The sequence below is a fragment of the Pseudophryne corroboree genome, chromosome 11 (genome assembly GCF_028390025.1).
Source record: "Pseudophryne corroboree isolate aPseCor3 chromosome 11, aPseCor3.hap2, whole genome shotgun sequence".
Classification (NCBI taxonomy): Eukaryota; Metazoa; Chordata; class Amphibia; order Anura; family Myobatrachidae; genus Pseudophryne; species Pseudophryne corroboree.
In genome coordinates this window covers 311,979,636-312,001,554 of record NC_086454.1, presented here as the reverse complement: position 1 = coordinate 312,001,554, position 21,919 = coordinate 311,979,636, and the positions used below count along the sequence as shown (strand labels likewise).

Genomic DNA, 21,919 nt, shown 5'->3' with positions numbered 1-21,919 from the left:
CTTGCACCTCTTTTTTTTTTTAAATCTTTGCATCATGTGCTGTTTGGGGACTATTTTTTTAAGTGCCATCCTGTCTGACACTGCAGTGCCACTCCTAGATGGGCCAGGTGCAGGGCCGGTGCTAGGGTGTTCGGCGCCCCCTGCAAACTATAAATTTGCACCCTCCCATATTCCTTTGGCGCGCGCCGGGAAAAGGGGTGTGGTCTCACAAGTAAGGGGCATAGCCACACAATAGTACCCCCATTCAAAATTACGCCACAATGTAGCACAATCTTATTCATCTTATACGTAATGCCCCACCCGTAGTAGTAGCGTCCTTATATGTCATGCCCCCCAGTAGTAGTAGCGTCCTTATACATAGTGCACCCGCAGTAGTAGTAGTATCCTTATGCATAATGCCCCCCCAATAGTAGTAGCATCCTTATGCATAATGCCCCCCAGTAGTAGTAGCATCCTTATGCATAATGCCCCCCCAGTAGTAGTAGCATCTTTATACATAATGCCCCCCCCCCAGTAGTAGTAGCATCCTTATACGTAATGCCCCCCAGTAGTAGTAGCATCCTTATACATAATGCCCCCCCCCGTAGTAGTAGCGTCCTTATACGTAGTGCACCCCCAGTAGTTGAAGCGTCCTTATACGTAATTCCCCCTAGTAGTAGTAGCGTCCTTATACGTAATGCCCCCTCCAGTTGTAGTAGCGTCCTTATACGTAATGCACCCCCAGTAGTAGTAGCATCCTTATGCGTAATGCCCCCCCAGTAGTAGTAGTAGCGTCCTTATACATAATGCCCCCCCAGTAGTAGTAGCGTCCTTATACGTAATGCCCCCTCCAGTTGTAGTTGCGTCCTTATATGTAGTGCACCCCCAGTAGTAGAAGCGTCCATATGCATAATTCCGCCCTAGTAGTAGTAGCGTCCTTATACGTAATGCACCCCCAGTAGTAGTAGCATCCTTATGCGTAATGCCCCCCCAGTAGTAGTAGCATCCTTATACATAATGCCCCCCCAGTAGTAGTAGCGTCCTTATACGTAATGCCCCCTCCAGTTGTAGTTGCGTCCTTATATGTAGTGCACCCCCAGTAGTAGAAGCGTCCATATGCATAATTCCGCCCTAGTAGTAGTAGCGTCCTTATACGTAATGCGCCCCCAGTAGTAGTACCGTCCTTATACATAATGCCCCCCCCCAGTAGTAGCATCCTTATACGTAATGCCCCCCCAGTAATAGTAGCGTCCTATACATAATGCCCCCAAGTAGTAGTGTCGTCCTTATACGTAATGACCCCCCCAGTAGCGTCATTACACGCAATGGCCCCCATTAGTAGCGTCGTTACACGTAATGCCCCCCCTGTAGTAGTAGCATCCTTAAAGCACACATAAACGCACACAGACATACCACACACACAGACACAGACACAATACACACACACCAGGGACGTGCAGTCAGGGGAGGCAGTGCCTCCCCTGTCATTAATGATTAAGATAATACAAAGAAGATGCATATGACACATATTCTGTGTCATATGTATCTTCTTAATATTATTCTTTGCATTGCTGTTTTCTTTTTGTGTTTGGGAGGCACCGATCGTGGTGCCTCCCGTTGTCACTGGGGAAAGTATGGGGAGCGGGGGACGGGCACGGGCGGGGACTAGCTTTGGGCTGTAAAAGCCCATTGAAAATATATGGGAAAGCGGCACCATTAGTGGTGCCGCTTTCATACAGGGACGTGCTTTCAACCTATGAAAGCACGTCCCTGTCAGTGAGGCCACAGTGATTGGCCAGCGGATCCGTCACTGGATCCGCTGTCAATCACTGTGTGGGCGACGCTGGCGGAGGAGGTGCGGGCGGCTGGATGCGGCGATGGTGCGGGCGGCGGGATGCGGCGGTGGTGCGGGCGGCGGCGGTGCGGGTGGCTGGTTGCGGCGGCGGTGCGGCGGCGGAAATTTACCTTTATCCTGCAGAGTTTGGCAGCGGAGCGGTTCCAGTTTCAAAAATGGCGCCTCAGCGTCATTTTTGAAATTCAAGATGGCCACCGCGAGCCAATCACGGCTCGCCGCGTCATCGCCCCGCCCCCTCCGGCTGACTTATATAAGTCAGCGCGAGGCGGAGGAGAGTCAGTCCGACGGCGGGGGAGGAGCAGTGAAGAGCTCCTGAAGAAAGAAGACGCCGGTAGTCCTGGTTGGGCGGCGGCTATGCAAAAGAGCTTAGCAGCCGCCGCCCACCAGGTGAAGACTCTGGAAGCCCTGGGGGGGTGGCGCCCCCCAGGTGAAGATGCCGGAAGCCCTGGGAAGGCGGCGGCCACGCAAAAGAGCTTAAAGGCCGCCGCCCCCAGGTGAAGACCCAGTTTAATAAAGCTTATTTTCAAGACGTGTGGTGTTTTATTTTAATATTTTCTTTACAGGTGGACTACAGGTTGCGGCCCTTTATGTCCGGGCATGCTGGCACTTGTGGTTCTCCAAGTGCCAGCATGCTGGGGCAGGCTTGCTGGGACCTGTAGGCTACCTGTAAAGAACAATATTACTATTCTTTGCAGGTGGACTACGGGTGCCAGCAGGCCCTTTATGTCCGGGTATGCTGGCACTTGTGGTTCTCCCAAGTGCCAGCATGCTGGGGCAGGCTTGCTGGGACCTGTAGGCCACCTGTAAAGAACAATATTAACACACAATGAACCCCGCACCCACCACCACCAGGGGTGCGGGGCAAAGCACTGGGCTATCAGCCCAGTGCTGGTTATTGCTTGGGAGGGGGGACCCCATTTTTATTTTTTGGGGTTCCCACTTTCCGAGGAATTCCAACCCTGGGCTGACTGGCTGGGGGGGGCAGATTAATGTTATGGCAGGGGGACACCACACTGAGTGTCTCCCCTGCTATGGCATTACTCCCCCTGGCTGGTTCTGCCTAGTGCTGGTTTTACTGATGTGTTGGGGGACCACACTTTTATTTTTATTTTTTCGGGTGGGGGGGCTTGTTAGCTGCCAGTGCCTCCCCAACCAGTGACCTCACCGCACGTCCCTGACACACACACACACACATTTCCCTCTCACCAGTGGCGGATCCAGGGGGGGGGGGGGGGGCACTTGGGCCCGTGCCCCCCAAGTCATTTGTGGCCTTATTTGTAAGACGGAGACAGCAGTGTCTCCGTCTCAGCAAAAGCCGCGATCGCGACCGCTACCATGGAGCTACTGCACTGCAGCAGAGAGCTACGTATAGTAGCTCTCTGTATAGACAAAGTCCGGGGAGAGCTGCTGGCTGCGCATGCTCAGCTGCAGCAGCTCTCTCCCACCTCACTGACCCGCCACTGGCCGCCAGTCTTCTCCCGCCTCCCACTGCTCCCAGCCGCTGGTGGTATGTACAGTATACCACCAATACTGTATATGAAATGTGTGTATAATATGATCCCTACATATGTATGTATTTACTGTATGTGTTCAGTATGTGTATTTGTGTATGTATGAATGTGTGTGGTATGTGTGTGTGTGTGTGTGTGTGTGTGTGTGTGTGTGTGTGTGTGTGTGTGTGTGTGTGTGTATATCTATATATATATAGAAAGCAGAATAAAGGCGGCACTCAGCAGACTTCTTAGGCAGTATGAAAAAAGGTCAGCTTTATTGAACCGACATGTTTCGGGGCTATACCCCTTCCTCAGGGCCCTGAGGAAGGGGTATAGCCCCGAAACATGTCGGTTCAATAAAGCTGACCTTTTTTCATACTGCCTAAGAAGTCTGCTGAGTGCCGCCTTTATTCTGCTGTCTAGTATTGGAGGACTGGTCCCCCTGGGATGGCACCGCAGCAATTTTACCTTCTATAGACGAGTGCCGGGACTTTTGCAAACATCTATATATATATATATATATATATATATATATATATATATAGATGTGTGTCTATATATACGGTATATATAGATACATATACTGTGTATATATATATATATATATATATATATATATATATGTGCCTGTGTGTGTGTGTGTGTGTGTGTGTGTGTGTGTGTGTGTGTGTGTGTGTGTATATATATATATACACACACACACACACATACACACACATTCACAGATACACACCCACGGAAACCCCCCTAAATAAATCCTGCGTTTGCCCCTGACATTACTACTGGGGGGGCATCAACAAGGGGCATTATAACTGGGAGGCATCACTACTGAGGGGTCATCTATTGGGGGCAGCTACTGGGGAACATTTTTACTGGGGGCCATCTACTGGGGGCATTACTACAGGGGGGTCATCTATTGGGGCAAACTCGTAGGGGTCATTATTACTGGGGGTCATCTATTGGGGGCAGCTACTGGGGGACATTTTTACTGGGGGCCATCTATTGGGGGCATTATTACTGGGGGGCATCTACTGGTGGCATTACTACTGGGGGGTCATCTATTGGGGGAAAACTCCTAGGGGGCATTACTACTGCGGGGTCATCTATTGGGGGAAAACTCCTAGGGGGCATTACTACTGGGGGCAAACTACTGGAGGACATTATTACTGGGGGGCATCTACAGGGGCAAACTGCTGGGGGACATTATTACTGGGGGGCATGCATCTACTGGGGGCAAACTGCTGGGGGACATTATTACTGGGGGGCATCTACTGGGGGCAAACTGCTGGGGGACATTATTACTGGGTGGCATCTACTGGGGGCAAACTACTGAGGGACTATTATTGGGGGCCAACTACAAAGGGTATCCGGACTCCAGGTCGACAACAAAAAGGTCGACACACCTTAGGTTGACGCCAATTGGTCGACACGCCTTAGGTCGACATGGACAAAAGGTCGACAGGAACAAGGTCGACATGGAAAAAGGTCGACATGAGTTTTTTATGTTTATTTTCTTTTTTGGAACTTTTTCATACTTCATGATCCATTGGAACGGTAAAGTGTGCCGAGCGAAACGGAGCGGAGCGAAGGCACCATGCCCAAAGCATGGCGAGCGAAGCGAGCCATGCGAGGGGACGCGGTGCACTAATTGGGGTTCCTGGTCACTCTACGAAGAAAACGACACCAAAAAAACATAAAAAACTCATGTCGACCTTTTTCCATGTCGACCTTGCTCCTGTCGACCTTTTGTCCATGTCGACCTTTTGTCCATGTCGACCTAAGGTGTGTCGACCAATTGGCGTCGACCTAAGGTGTGTCGACCTTTTTGTTGCTGATCTGGAGTCCCAGACCCCTACAAAGGTGCTAACTACTGGCGGCGTAACTACAGGGGCATTACTACTGGCAGCTTAACTACAGGGGCATTACTACTTGGGGGCTAAACTACAGGGGGGCCAAAGTACTGGGGGCTTAACTACAGGGGCCAAACTACTGGGGGCATTACTACTGAAGGCTAAGCTACAAGGGGGCATAACTACAGGGGCTAAACTACAATGGGGCAAACTACAGGGGGGCATTACTACTGGTGGCTGAACTACTGGGGGCATTACCACTGGGAGGCTAAACTAAGGGGGGGGGTAAACTACTGGGGTCATAACTGCAGGGGCATTACCACTGGGGGCATAATGACTGGGGGCATTACTACAGGCAACATTACTACTGGGGGCAATACGGGCATTGCAAAAGGGGCACCACTACTATGGGGTCTATATAAGGGGCACTACCAGTACAGTGGACATTGCATAATGAGCGCTACAACTGTGGGCATTGTATAAGAAGCGCCACCTCACATGCACCGAAGCCGCACGCAAATGTACTTGCCCCTTCCATGGTGCCCCCCCTATCATTTTCTTCTGGATCCGCCCCTGCCTCTCACACTTCACTTACCTAAGCCAGTCTCCCTACACTACAGCAGCCTGGTCCGTGTAGCTCCGCCCCCTCATGTCCCGTTTAGCCCCACCCCTTCAGCCGCTTAGCTCCGCCCCCTTCTGTCCCGTGCACAGCGCTGTCCTGTCACACAGGTGAGGGGAGGGGAGGGAGGCGATTTTCATGATGCAGGTGCCGCAGCCAGTGCCTGTCATACAGTGACAGGCACAGCAGCAGTAGCAGGGGGGACAGGACGGCGCATTAGGGAAGGAATGCAGAGCAGGGGGAGCGCCTCTCCGTCCCAGCGCCTCCCTGCACTACATCCCTTCGCTGAGCGGGTAGCGCCGGGCTTGGCCAGGTGTTTGTGCCGCCCACTTGGGTCGCTTAGCTTAGTCATCCAGCGACCTCGGTGCAAATTTTAGGACTAAAAATAATATTGTGAGGTGTTCAGAATAGACTGGAAATGAGTGGAAATTATGGTTAGTGAGGTTAATAATACTATAGGATCAAAATTACCCCCAAATTCTATGATTTATGTTTTTGAGGGTTTTTTTTAGAAAAAAACACCCGGATCCAAAAACGCACCCAAATCCAACAAAAATTCTTAAAGGAGGTTCTGCCAAAACGCGTCCGAATCCAAAACACGGCCGTGAAACCGAATCCAAAACCAAAACACAAAACCCGAAAAATGCCTGTTGCACATCTCTAAAAAATACATGTAATATTGCTAGTGATGAGCGGGTTCGGTTCCTCGGGATCCGAACCCCCCCCCGAACTTCACCCCTTTTTACACGGTTCCGAGGCAGACTCGGATCTTCCCGCCTTGCTCGGTTAACCCGAGCGTGCCCTAACGTCATCGGATTCTCGCGAGATTCGTATTCTATATAAGGAGCCGCGCGTCGCCGCCATTTTCACTCGTGCTTTGGAGATGATAGCGAGAGGACGTGGCTGCGTTCTCTCAGTTTCTGTGTTCAATGTGCTGCAAATATCTGTGCTCAGTGTGCTGCAAATATCTGTGCTCAGTGTGCTTGCAAATATCTGTGCTCAGTGTGCTGAAAATATCTACGTTCTCTGCCTGAAAAACGCTCCATATCTGTGCTGCATTATAGTATATAGTAGGAGGACAGTGCAGAATTTTGCTGTGACCACCAGTATATATAGCAGTACGGTACAGTAGTCCATTGCTCTACCTCTGTGTCGTCAAGTATACTATCCATCCATACCTGTGCTGCATTTTAGTTGTGCGCAGTATATAGTAGGAGGACAGTGCAGAATTTTGCTGACCACCAGTATATATATAGCAGTACGGTACAGTAGTCCACTGCTCTACCTCTGTGTCGTCAAGTATACTATCCATCCATACCTGTGCTGCATTTTAGTTGTGCGCAGTATATAGTAGGAGGACAGTGCAGAATTTTGCTGTGACCACCAGTGTATATATAGCAGTACGGTACAGTAGTCCACTGCTCTACCTCTGTGTCGTCAAGTATACTATCCATCCATACCTGTGCTGCATTTTAGTTGTGCGCAGTATATATAGTAGGAGGACAGTGCAGAATTTTGCTGTGACCACCAGTATAAATATAGCAGTACGATACAGTAGTCCACTGCTCTACCTCTGTGTCATCAAGTATACTATCCATCCATACCTGTGCTGTATTTTAGTTGTGCGCAGTATATAGTAGGAGGACAGTGCAGAATTTTGCTGTGACCACCAGTATATATATAGCAGTACGGTACAGTAGTCCACTGCTCTATCTCTGTGTCGTCAAGTATACTATCCATCCATACCTGTGCTGCATTTTAGTTGTGCGCAGTATATATAGTAGGAGGACAGTGCAGAATTTTGCTGTGACCACCAGTATATATATAGCAGTACGGTACAGTAGTCCACTGCTCTATCTCTGTGTCGTCAAGTATACTATCCATCCATACCTGTGCTGCATTTTAGTTGTGCGCAGTATATGTAGTAGGAGGACAGTGCAGAATTTTGCTGTGACCACCAGTATATATATAGCAGTACGGTACAGTAGTCCACTGTTATACCTCTGTGTCGTCAAGTATACTATCTATCCATACCTGTGCTGCATTTTAGTTGTGCGCAGTATATAGTAGGAGGACAGTGCAGAATTTTGCTGTGACCACCAGCATATATATATAGCAGTACGGTACAGTAGTCCACTGCTCTACCTCTGTATCGTCAAGTATACTATCCATCCATACCTGTGCTGCATTTTAGTTGTGCGCAGTATATATAGTAGGAGGACAGTGCAGAATTTTGCTGTGACCACCAGTATATATATAGCAGTACGGTACAGTAGTCCCCTGCTCTACCTCTGTGTCATGAAGTATACTATCCATCCATACCTGTGCTGCATTTTAGTTGTGCGCAGTATATATAGTAGGAGGACAATGCAGAATTTTGCAGTGACCACCAGTATATATATAGCAGTACGGTACAGTAGGCCATTGCTATTGATATATATTACTGGCATATAATTCCACACATTAAAAAATGGAGAACAAAAATGTGGAGGGTAAAATAGGGAAAGATCAAGATCCACTTCCACCTCGTGCTGAAGCTGCTGCCACTAGTCATGGCCGAGACGATGAATTGCCATCAACGTCGTCTGCCAAGGCCGATGCCCAATGTCATAGTAGAGAGCATGTAAAATTAAAAAAACAAAAGTTCAGTAAAATGACCCAAAAATCAAAATTAAAAGCGTCTGATGAGAAGCGTAAACTTGGCAATATGCCATTTACGACACGGAGTGGCAAGGAACGGCTGAGGCCCTGTCCTATGTTCATGGCTAGTGGTTCAGATTCACATGAGGATGGAAGCACTCATCCTCTCGCTAGAAAAATGAAAAGACTTAAGCTGGCAAAAGCACAGCAAAGAACTGTGCGTTCTTCTAAATCACAAATCCCCAAGGAGAGTCCAATTGTGTCGGTTGCAATGCCTGACCTTCCCAACACTGGACGGGAAGAGGTGGCGCCTTCCACCATTTGCACGCCCCCTGCAAGTTCTGGAAGGAGCACCCGCAGTCCAGTTCCTGATAGTCAAATTGAAGATGTCACTGTTGAAGTACACCAGGATGAGGATATGGGTGTTGCTGGCGCTGAGGAGGAAATTGACAAGGAGGATTCTGATGGTGAGGTGGTTTGATTAAGTCAGGCACCCGGGGAGACACCTGTTGTCCGTGGGATGAATATGGCCATTGACATGCCTGGTCAAATGACAAAAAAAAAAATCACCTCTTCGGTGTGGAATTATTTTAACAGAAATGCGGACAACAGGTGTCAAGCCGTGTGTTGCCTTTGTCAAGCTGTAATAAGTATGCGTAAGGACGTTAACCACCTAGGAACATCCTCCCTTATACGTCACCTGGAGCGCATTCATCAGAAGTCATTGACAAGTTCAAAAACTTTGGGTGACAGTGGAAGCAGTCCACTGACAACTAAATCCCTTCCTCTTGTAACCAAGCTCCTGCAAACCACACCACCAACTCCCTCAGTGTCAATTTCCTCCTTAGACAGGAAAGCCAATAGTCCTGCAGGCCATGTCACTGGCAAGTCTGACGAGTCCTCTCCTGCCTGGGACTCCTCTGATGCATCCTTGAGTGTAACGCCTACTGCTGCTGGCGCTGCTGTTGTTGCTGCTGGTAGTCGATTGTCATCCCAGAGGGGAAGTCGGAAGACCACTTGACCTACTTCCAGTAAGCAATTGACTGTCCAACAGTCCTTTGCGAGGAAGATGTAATATCACAGCAGTCATCCTGCTGCAAAGCAGATAACTCAGGCCTTGGCAGCCTGGGTGGTGTTAAACGTGTGTCCGGTATCCACCGTTAATTCACAGGGAATTAGACAATTTATTGAGTTAGTGTGTCCCTGGTACCAAATACCATCTAGGTTCCACTTCTCTAGGCAGGCGATATCGAGAATGTACACAGACGTCAGAAAAAGAGTCACCAGTGTCCTAAAAAATGCAGTTGTACCCAATGTCCACTTAACCACGGACATGTGGACAAGTGGAGCAGGGCAGACCCAGGATTATATGACTGTGACAGCCCACTGGGTAGATGTATTGCCTTCCGCAGCAAGAACAGCAGCGGCGGCACCAGTAGCAGCATCTCGCAAACGCCAACTCGTTCCTAGGCAGGCTACGCTTTGTATCACCGCTTTCCATAAGAGGCACACAGCTGACAACCTCTTACGGAAATTGAGGAACATCATCGCAGAATGGCTTACCCCAATTGGACTCTCCTGGGGATTTGTGGCATCGGACAACGCCACCAATATTGGGGGTAATTCCAAGTTGATCGCAGCAGGAATTTTGTTAGCAGTTGGGCAAAACCATGTGCACTGCAGGGGAGGCAGATATAACATGTGCAGAGAGAGTTAGATTTGGGTGTGGTGTGTTCAATCTGCAATCTAAATTGCAGTGTAAATATAAAGCAGCGAGTGTTTACCCTGCACAGAAACAAAATAACCCACCCAAATCTAACTCTCTCTGCAAATGTTATATCTGCCTCCCCTGCAATGCACATGGTTTTGCCCAACTACTAACAAAGATCCTGCTGCGATCAACTCAGAATTACCCCCATTGTGTGTGCATTACATGTGTGCAAATTCCAGCACGTCCCATGTTTTGCACATACATTGAATTTGGTGGTGCAGAATTATTTAAAAAACGACAGTGGCGTGCAAGAGATGCTGTCGGTGGCCCGAAGAATTGCGGTCCACTTTCGGCATTCAGCCACCGCGTGCCGAAGACTGGAGCACCAGCAAATACTCCTGAACCTTCCCCGCCATCATCTGAAGCAAGAGGTGGTAACGAGGTGGAATTCAACCCTCTATATGCTTCAGAGGATGGAGGAGCAGCAAAAGGCCATTCAAGCCTATACAGCTACCTACGATATAGGCAAAGGAGGGGGAATGCACCTGACTCAAGCGCAGTGGAGAATGATTTCAACGTTGTGCAAGGTTCTGCAACCCTTTGAACTTGCCACACGTGAAGTCAGTTCAGACACTGCCAGCCTGAGTCAGGTCATTCCCCTCATCAGGCTTTTGCAGAAGAAGCTGGAGATATTGAAGGAGGAGCTAAAACAGAGCGATTCCGCTAGGCATGTGGGACTTGTGGATGGAGCCCTTCATTCGCTTAACCAGGATTCACGGGTGGTCAATCTGTTGAAATCAGAGCACTACATTTTGGCCACCGTGCTCGATCCTAGATTTAAAACCTACGTTGTATTTCTCTTTCCCGGCAGGCACAAGTCTGCAGAGGTTCAAAGACCTGCTGGTGAGAAAATTGTCAAGTCAAGCTGAACGTGACCTGTCAACAGCTCCTCCTTCACATTCTCCCGCAACTGGGGGCTGCGAGGAAAAGGCTAAGAATTCCGAGCCCACCCGCTGGCGGTGATGCAGGGCAGAAAGAGATTTACAGAAGACTCTTGTGTGGGTGCACTCTTGTTTATGTTAGTTAGTATGAAAGTATTAAAACATAACTTTTATTAACTCATTACTCTAAGAAAAGATCCACACTTATATAATCACCACAATCCCTAAAATTAGGAAAATGCAAGCACTGTTAGGAAATTGGAAATGTTCTGGTTAGTCTATTTTAGTAGACTTCAGGAGGGATGTAGACACTCAGGTTCTACATCCTGATCCTATCCCACCAGCACAAGCTGAGCTTGTATTAATGAGACCTCCAAGAGGCATTGAACCAAATTGATGTCGAAAGATATGGATCCCAATTGGTATTGACCAATTGGGATCTATTAGGAATGGGGGGAGACGGTACTTAGAGGAAACAACACAGATCAGAAGAATAAAATAAGAGAAATGATTCAGGGAGAATATGGTGATCCTGCTGTTGGCTAGGAGTCGAGGAGGTCACGAATTACAACACTGAGTATTCTCTGGGGGTCACCCTCTCAGATACTGACCCAGCCCACCACCGTTTAGCTTCCAAGATCGGACGAGATCGGGCTCTATCGGTGGGGTATGGTAGTAATTTCTAGGGCCTGCTATAGCCGACTCACCAATGAGAGTGCACCTAAGGAAGGTATAAAAGAGAAACAGAAAACGGGGCGGATCTGCTGTCTATGTTAGGCACAGGGTAACCTGTGGATCATGGATGAGAGTCCGTAGATATATACAGTTGGGAAGAAAAAGGGGAGAAAGGAAAAGAAAAGAGAAGAAAAAGGGAAAAAGGGAAAGCTGATTAGAGGTTGAGTCGAATGTCAGCTAGGTATAAGAGCAGAGTCAAAAACAACCATATGTATAGCTTACAGCATAAATATTATATTGTTCAAGAAAGATATTGATGTAATAATCCTGCCTAGATCTCTGGACCATACAATATGGTATAAGGATGTTTAGGATATCTCACAATTTAGAGTATGTACAAAAATACTCCTGTTAACAGTATACCAGGTAAGGGGGGTAGACAGACCCCTGCTGATACTTCGTAGTTAGAAAAGAGTTAATTAATTGGCTACATAAAAAGAAGGTTATAAAGTGACATTGATATTTGTAATAGTAATTATAATGCTGTGACAATGAATTGGTAGAAAGTTGTTGGAAATAACAGTCACTGCCCAGATCCCTGGGATGCCCTAATTGGGGTGAAGAAAAATGCCAACTGCTGTATAGACTCAAAAGGAGAAAAAACAATGGAGAAAAAACCAAAAGAAAAAAAGGAAACAAAAGACAGGAAAAACGACAAAAACACAAAAGGGTACCGGTCCCTGCCCAGGTCCCTGGGACAGTCACTAGGTTGCAAAAATGCAAGATGTACTCCCCAGGTCCTCGGTTCCTATTATGGTGGTTAGTATTGGAATGCTGTGGTAGGTAACGCTGACATGGGGTAGGTCATGCTGGAAAACGCGTTTCACCCGTCCTGCGGGCTTGTTCACTTCCAATGTTGGAAGTGTTTTTGTCGTTTTTCCTGTCTTTTGTTTCCTTTTTTTCTTTTGGTTTTTTCTCCATTGTTTTTTCTCCTTTTGAGTCTATACAGCAGTTGGCATTTTTCTTCACCCCAATTAGGGCATCCCAGGGATCTGGGCAGTGACTGTTATTTCCAACAACTTTCTACCAATTCATTGTCACAGCATTATAATTACTATTACAAATATCAATGTCACTTTATAACCTTCTTTTTATGTAGCCAATTAATTAACTCTTTTCTAACTACGAAGTATCAGCAGGGGTCTGTCTACCCCCCTTACCTGGTATACTGTTAACAGGAGTATTTTTGTACATACTCTAAATTGTGAGATATCCTAAACATCCTTATACCATATTGTATGGTCCAGAGATCTAGGCAGGATTATTACATCAATATCTTTCTTGAACAATATAATATTTATGCTGTAAGCTATACATATGGTTGTTTTTGACTCTGCTCTTATACCTAGCTGACATTCGACTCAACCTCTAATCAGCTTTCCCTTTTTCCCTTTTTCTTCTCTTTTCTTTTCCTTTCTCCCCTTTTTCTTCCCAACTGTATATATCTACGGACTCTCATCCATGATCCACAGGTTACCCTGTGCCTAACATAGACAGCAGATCCGCCCCGTTTTCTGTTTCTCTTTTATACCTTCCTTAGGTGCACTCTCATTGGTGAGTCGGCTATAGCAGGCCCTAGAAATTACTACCATACCCCACCGATAGAGCCCGATCTCGTCCGATCTTGGAAGCTAAACGGTGGTGGGCTGGGTCAGTATCTGAGAGGGTGACCCCCAGAGAATACTCAGTGTTGTAATTCGTGACCTCCTCGACTCCTAGCCAACAGCAGGATCACCATATTCTCCCTGAATCATTTCTCTTATTTTATTCTTCTGATCTGTGTTGTTTCCTCTAAGTACCGTCTCCCCCCATTCCTAATAGATCCCAATTGGTCAATACCAATTGGGATCCATATCTTTCGACATCAATTTTGTTCAATGCCTCTTGGAGGTCTCATTAATACAAGCTCAGCTTGTGCTGGTGGGATAGGATCAGGATGTAGAACCTGAGTGTCTACATCCCTCCTGAAGTCTACTAAAATAGACTAACCAGAACATTTCCAATTTCCTAACAGTGCTTGCATTTTCCTAATTTTAGGGATTGTGGTGATTATATAAGTGTGGATCTTTTCTTAGAGTAATGAGTTAATAAAAGTTATGTTTTAATACTTTCATACTAACTAACATAAACAAGAGTGCACCCACACAAGAGTCTTCTGTAAATCTCTTTCTTCTTAGCTTTTTCTGACTCTGGGTGCACCACCAGACTTATTAATCAAATAACGAATTATTCATACATATTATATGTTATTCTGGTACTCCATCATTATTGATATCACTAATTTTTCTGTACCTTCAGAAAACTGGTGCGGAATCACGTCTACTTTGTGAGGTGATGCAGGGCAGTCTGGAGCGAATGCTGACATCTGGTCCGGACTGAAGGACCTGCCAATGATTACTGACATGTCATCTACTGTCACTGCATATGATTCTGTCACCATTGAATGAATGGTGGAGGATTATATGAGTGACCGCATCCAAGTAGGCACGTCAGATAGTCCGTACGTATACTGGCATGAAAAAGAGGCAATTTGGAGGCCCTTGCACAAACTGGCTTTATTTTACCTAAGTTGCCCTCCCACAAGTGTGTACTCCGAAAGAGTGTTTAGTGCAGCCGCTCACCTTGTCAGCAATCGGCGTAGGAGGTTACTTCTAGAAAATGTGGAGAAGATGATGTTCATTAAAATGAATTATAATCAATTCCTCCGTGGAGACATTCACCAGCAATTGCCTCCAGAAAGTACACAGGGACCTGAGATGGTGGATTCCAGTGGGGACGAATTGATAATCTGTGAGGAGGGGGATGTACACGGTGATATATCGGAGGATGATGATGAGGTGGACATCTTGCCTCTGTAGAGCCAGTTTGTGCAAGGAGAGATTAATTGCTTCTTTTTTGGTGGGGGCCCAAACCAACCAGTCATTTCAGTCACAGTCGTGTGGCAGACCCTGTCACTGAAATGATGGGTTGGTTAAAGTGTGCATGTCCTGTTTACACAACATAAGGGTGGGTGGGAGGGCCCAAGGACAATTCCATCTTGCACCTCTTTTTTCTTTAATTTATCTTTGCATCATGTGCTGTTTGGGGACTATTTTTTGAAGTGCCATCCTGCGTGACACTGCAGTGCCACTCCTAGATGGGCCCGGTATTTGTGTCGCCCACTTGGGTCGCTTAGCTTAGTCATCCAGCGACCTCGGTGCAAATTTTAGGACTAAAAATAATATTGTGAGGTGTGAGGTGTTCAGAATAGACTGGAAATGAGTGGAAATTATGGTTATTGAGGTTAATAATACTATGGGATCAAAATGACCCCCAAATTCTATGATTTAAGCTGTTTTTGAGGGGTTTTTGTAAAAAAAACACCCGAATCCAAAACACACCCGAATCCGACAAAAAAATTTCAGGGAGGTTTTGCCAAAACGCGGTCGAATCCAAAACACGGCCGTGGAACCGAATCCAAAACCAAAACACAAAACACAAAAAATTTCCGGTGCACATCACTAAATATTGCATGTAATATCTGTGCTGACTCCCTGAACCTAAGATCACTTAGCCACCACTACACCCGGGACACAGCATTTGGCTTGTCTCACCTCTCTAAGTGGCCTATTTACTATGCCTTGGATGGAGATAAAGTTGACAGAGATAAAGTACCAGCCAATCAACTCCTAACTGCCATGCCACAGGCTGAGTTTGAAAAATAACAGTTAGGAGCTGATTGGCTGGTACTTTATCCCTGTCCACTTTATCGCCATCCAAGGCTTAGTAAATAGACCCCATAGTCTGCCTCCAGACTCATGTGAAACTAGCCAATGAGAGTCTGGGGGCGGGCTTAGGAAGGAGAAATGAAGCAGAGTGCTGCATCCTGGGGACAGCAGTGGCTGTGAAACACACAGAGCTGCTGATCCCCGGGGTAAGGCAGTCGGCACACAACAGTACATGTACAGTATGTTTATATGTGATAACATGGACTGCAGCGCATACCACACATTGCATGGGGGGGAAGGGGAGCTTTTGCCCTTCTGCTCCACGGGAGGTTTCTGTCCTCCCTGTGCTTGCCTTAGGACTCCTGCGGTACGGTACGGTATGACAGGTGTATCGCACCAGTCAAACTCCCCACCTGCCACTGTCCTGGGAGCGGGACCCAATGCAATGTGTGGTATGCGCTGCAGTCCATGGGCAGCAGCTGCCACTGGTGCATACATGCCTACCTCTCAAGTCTCCTTTCCGGGAGAAGCCCAGAGAGGAGACGCAGCAGGCAACTTTGGGGGGCGTGGCCAAATGGAGATATCATTAGGCCCCACCCCCAAGAGGAGGAAATGACAGTGATTGGATAAGCTGCGGGTAGGGGCGGGGCTAAATCACACTATTAGCCCCGCCCCCTCAAACGGCTGCCTTAGAGTGAATTATTTATTTTATCCTTATCCTGCCCGCTTCACTAGGAAGCGGCCAGGATTGTGCGGGATGCGGGAGAATCACTTACGCTTCCGGGGCTGCGGGGGACAAGCCGGAAAATCGGGAGCCTCCCGCAGCTTCCGGGAGGGTAGGCAAGTATGCACTGGTGGCGGCTAAGTCTCAGTCCTTGCACATTCACACACATAGATGTTCACCAGGGAAGAGCGGCAAAAGAGGCACTAACATCTGTCCATTCATGCTACTTCTCCAGCACAGCATTAGGAAAGCTCTATCTGAGTATCTGCATCTGAGTGACCTCTCGCCACTACTCCTGCAGGCTGTATGTAAATCACAGCTTTAATTGTCTCTATTTCAGCACCAGAGGATGAGAGACCGCTGGTGGGCACGCAGTACGGAAAACTACGGGGCGTTACGGTGGCGGTAAAAGAAACATCTAGAACAGTGGATGCATTTTTCGGAATCCCCTTTGCAAAGCCACCACTAAGATTTGCAAGTCCGGAACCTCCAGTGCCCTGGGACTCTATCAGAGATGCCTCGGAATACCCTCCAGTGTGAGTTGGGAGGATCGGTTATAAGCCATAAGGAATTAATTTAAGATCAGAGCTGTGTAGATTGTCTTCATTAAACTTCTCCTAATGTCAGTGTCAGGTCCTTACAGTAAGTGAAGGGTCTATGTACTAAGCCTTAGAAAGAGATAAAGAGGACGGAGATAAAGTAGCAGCCAATCAGCTCCTAACTGTCATGTTACAGGCTATATTTGAAAATGACAAGAGCAGGTTGGCTGGTACTTTATCTCCATCCACTTAATCTCTCTCCAAGGCTTAGTACATAGACATCTTAGTGAATATGTGCATGGGCGCCCTTATAACAAAGATGAATGCAAAAAAATAAGATTTTACTTACCGATAAATCTATTTCTCGGAGTCCGTAGTGGATGCTGGGGTTCCTGAAAGGACCATGGGGAATAGCGGCTCCGCAGGAGACAGGGCACAAAAAGTAAAGCTTTTCCAGATCAGGTGGTGTGCACTGGCTCCTCCCCCTATGACCCTCCTCCAGACTCCAGTTAGGTACTGTGCCCGGACGAGCGTACACAATAAGGGAGGATTTTGAATCCCGGGTAAGACTCATACCAGCCACACCAATCACACCGTACAACTTGTGATCTAAACCCAGTTAACAGTATGATAACAGCGGAGCCTCTGAAAGATGGCTTCCTTCAACAATAACCCGAATTAGTTAACAATAACTATGTACAATTATTGCAGATAATCCGCACTTGGGATGGGCGCCCAGCATCCACTACGGACTCCGAGAAATAGATTTATCGGTAAGTAAAATCTTATTTTCTCTATCGTCCTAGTGGATGCTGGGGTTCCTGAAAGGACCATGGGGATTATACCAAAGCTCCCAAACGGGCGGGAGAGTGCGGATGACTCTGCAGCACCGAATGAGAGAACTCCAGGTCCTCCTTAGCCAGAGTATCAAATTTGTAAAATTTTACAAACGTGTTCTCCCCTGACCACGTAGCTGCTCGGCAAAGTTGTAATGCCGAGACCCCTCGGGCAGCCGCCCAAGATGAGCCCACCTTCCTTGTGGAGTGGGCCTTTACAGATTTAGGCTGTGGCAGGCCTGCCACAGAATGTGCAAGTTGGATTGTGCTACAGATCCAACGAGCAATCGTCTGCTTAGACGCAGGAGCACCCATCTTGTTGGGTGCATACAATATAAACAACGAGTCAGATTTTCTGACTCCAGCTGTCCTTGCAATATATATTTTTAATGCTCTGACAACGTCCAGTAACTTGGAGTCCTCCAAGTCACTTGTAGCCGCAGGCACTACAATAGGCTGGTTCAGATGAAATGCTGACACCACCTTAGGGAGAAAATGCGAACGAGTCCGCAGTTCTGCCCTGTCCGAATGGAAAATCAGATATGGGCTTCTGTAAGATAAAGCTGCCAGTTCTGACACTCTCCTGGCCGAAGCCAGGGCTAGAAGCATGGTCACTTTCCATGTGAGATATTTCAAATCCACCTTTTTTAGTGGTTCAAACCAATGAGATTTTAGAAAGTCCAAAACCACATTGAGATCCCACGGTGCCACTGGAGGCACCACAGGAGGCTGTATATGCAGCACTCCCTTAACAAAGGTCTGGACTTCAGGGACTGAAGCCAATTCTTTTTGAAAGAAAATCGACAGGGCCGAAATTTGAACCTTAATAGATCCCAATTTGAGACCCATAGACAATCCTGATTGCAGGAAATGTAGGAATCGACCCAGTTGAAATTCCTCCGTCGGAGCACTCCGATCTTCGCACCACGCAACATATTTTCGCCAAATTCGGTGATAATGTTGCACGGTTACTTCCTTCCTTGCTTTAATCAAAGTAGGAATGACTTCTTCCGGCATGCCTTTTTCCTTTAGGATCTGGCGTTCAACCGCCATGCCGTCAAACGCAGCCGCGGTAAGTCTTGAAACAGACAGGGACCCTGCTGAAGCAAGTCCCTCCTTAGAGGTAGAGGCCACGGATCTTCCGTGATCATCTCTTGAAGTTCCGGGTACCAAGTCCTTCTTGGCCAATCCGGAACCACTAGTATCGTTCTTACGCCTCTTTGCCGTATAATTCTCAATACTTTTGGTATGAGAGGCAGAGGAGGAAACACATACACCGACTGGTACACCCAAGGCGTTACCAGCGCGTCCACAGCTATTGCCTGCGGATCTCTTGACCTGGCGCAATACCTGTCCAGTTTTTTGTTGAGGCGAGACGCCATCATGTCCACCATTGGTCTTTCCCAACGGGTTACCAGCATGTGGAAGACTTCTGGATGAAGTCCCCACTCTCCCGGGTGAAGATCGTGTCTGCTGAGGAAGTCTGCTTCCCAGTTGTCCACTCCCGGGATGAACACTGCTGACAGTGCTATCACATGATTCTCTGCCCAGCGAAGAATCCTTGCAGCTTCTGCCATTGCACTCCTGCTTCTTGTGCCGCCCTGTCTGTTCACATGGGCGACTGCCGTGATGTTGTCCGACTGGATCAACACCGGTTTTCCCTGAAGCAGAGGTTCTGCCTGGCTTAGAGCATTGTAGATTGCTCTTAGTTCCAGAATGTTTATGTGAAGAGACGTTTCCAGGCTCGTCCATACTCCCTGGAAGTTTCTTCCTTGTGTGACTGCTCCCCAGCCTCTCAGGCTGGCGTCCGTGGTCACCAGGATCCAATCCTGTATGCCGAATCTGCGGCCCTCCAATAGATGAGCACTCTGCAACCACCACAGAAGAGACACCCTTGTCCTTGGAGACAGGGTTATCCGCAGGTGCATCTGAAGATGCGACCCTGACCATTTGTCCAACAGATCCCTTTGGAAAATTCTTGCGTGGAATCTGCCGAATGGAATTGCTTCGTAAGAAGCCACCATTTTTCCCAGGACTCTTGTGCATTGATGTACAGACACCTTTCCTGGTTTTAGGAGGTTCCTGACAAGCTCGGATAACTCCTTGGCTTTTTCCTCCGGGAGAAAAACCTTTTTCTGAACCGTGTCCAGAATCATCCCTAGGAACAGCAGACGAGTTGTCGGCATTAACTGGGATTTTGGAATATTCAGAATCCACCCGTGCTGTTTTAGCACTTCTTGAGACAGTGCTAATCCCATCTCTAGCTGTTCTCTGGACCTTGCCCTTATTAGGAGATCGTCCAAGTATGGAATAATTAATACGCCTTTTCTTCGAAGAAGAATCATCATCTCGGCCATTACCTTTGTAAAGACCCGAGGTGCCGTGGACAATCCGAACGGCAGCGTCTGAAACTGATAGTGACAGTTTTGTACAACGAACCTGAGGTACCCCTGGTGTGAGGGGTAAATTGGAACGTGGAGATACGCATCCTTGATGTCCAAGGATACCATAAAGTCCCCCTCTTCCAGGTTCGCTATCACTGCTCTGAGTGACTCCATCTTGAACTTGAACTTCTTTATGTACAGGTTCAAGGACTTCAGATTTAGAATAGGCCTTACCGAGCCATCCGGCTTCGGTACCACAAAAAGAGTGGAATAATACCCCTTCCCTTGTTGCAGAAGAGGTACCTTGACTATCACCTGCTGAGAGTACAGCTTGTGAATGGCTTCCAAAACCGTCTCCCTTTCGGAGGGGGACGTTGGTAAAGCAGACTTCAGGAAACGGCGAGGTGGATCTGTCTCTAATTCCAACCTGTACCCCTGAGATATTATCTGCAGGATCCAGGGATCTACTTGCGAGTGAGCCCACTGCGCGCTGTAATTTTTGAGACGACCCCCCACCGTCCCCGAGTCCGCTTGAGAAGCCCCAGCGTCATGCTGAGGCTTTTGTAGAAGCCGGGGAGGGCTTCTGATCCTGGGAAGGAGCTGCCTGTTGCTGTCTCTTCCCTCGACCTCTGCCTCGTGGCAGATATGAATAGCCCTTTGCTCTCTTATTTTTAAAGGAACGAAAGGGCTGCGGTTGAAAGGTTGGTGCCTTTTTCTGTTGGGCAGTGACTTGAGGTAGAAAGGTGGATTTCCCGGCTGTAGCCGTGGCCACCAAATCTGATAGACCGACTCCAAATAACTCCTCCCCTTTATACTGCAAAACTTCCATATGCCGTTTTGAATCCGCATCGCCTGTCCACTGTCGCGTCCATAAAGCTCTTCTGGCCGAAATGGACATAGCACTTACCCGTGATGCCAGTGTGCAGATATCCCTCTGTGCATCACGCATATAAAGAAATGCATCCTTTATTTGTTCTAACGACAGTAAAATATTGTCCCTGTCCAGGGTATCAATATTTTCAATCAGGGACTCTGACCAAACTACCCCAGCACTGCACATCCAGGCAGTCGCTATAGCTGGTCGTAGTATAACACCTGCATGTGTGTATATACTTTTTTGGATATTTTCCATCCTCCTATCTGATGGATCTTTAAGTGCGGCCGTCTCAGGAGATGGTAACGCCACTTGTTTAGATAAGCGTGTTAGCGCCTTGTCCACCCTAGGAGGTGTTTCCCAGCGCTCCCTAACCTCTGGCGGGAAAGGGTATAATGCCAGTAATTTCTTTGAAATTATCAGCTTTTTATCAGGGGCAACCCACGCTTCATTACACACGTCATTTAGTTCTTCTGATTCAGGAAAAACTATAGGTAGTTTTTTCACACCCCACATAATACCCTGTTTAGTGGTACCTGTAGTATCAGCTAAATGTAACGCCTCCTTCATTGCCAAAATCATATAACGTGTGGCCCTACTGGAAAATACGGTTGATTCGTCACCGTCACCACTGGAGTCATCGCCTGTGTCTGGGTCTGTGTCGACCGACTGAGGCAAAGGGCGTTTCACAGCCCCTGACGGTGTTTGAGTCGCCTGGACAGGCACTAATTGATTGTCCGGCCGTCTCATGTCGTCAAACGACTGCTTTAGCGTGTTGACACTATCCCGTAGTTCCATAAATAAAGGCATCCATTCTGGTGTCGACTCCCTAGGGGGTGACATCCTCATATTTGGCAATTGCTCCGCCTCCACGCCAATATCGTCCTCATACATGTCGACACACACGTACCGACACACAGCAGACACACAGGGAATGCTCCTAACGAAGACAGGACCCACTAGCCCTTTGGGGAGACAGAGGGAGAGTTTGCCAGCACACACCAAAAGCGCTATATATATATATCAGGGAAA

The 21,919-nt window shown here is 47.7% G+C and overlaps 1 protein-coding gene and 2 pseudogenes across 1 annotated transcript in view; 2 read left to right on the top strand and 1 right to left on the bottom strand.

The window, feature by feature from the left end:
- The window catches only part of LOC134969579 (fatty acyl-CoA hydrolase precursor, medium chain-like), a 173,966-nt gene that overhangs the window by 38,036 nt on the left and 114,011 nt on the right, over nucleotides 1–21,919 (top strand). Inside the window, exon 2 of the mRNA XM_063945627.1 lies at nucleotides 16,595–16,790. Coding sequence (XP_063801697.1) covers nucleotides 16,595–16,790 — 196 coding nt within the window. The remainder of the gene's footprint in view (nucleotides 1–16,594; nucleotides 16,791–21,919) is intronic.
- On the bottom strand, nucleotides 11,651–11,769 carry LOC134971360 (5S ribosomal RNA; annotated as a pseudogene).
- LOC134971359 (5S ribosomal RNA) lies at nucleotides 13,404–13,522 on the top strand (annotated as a pseudogene).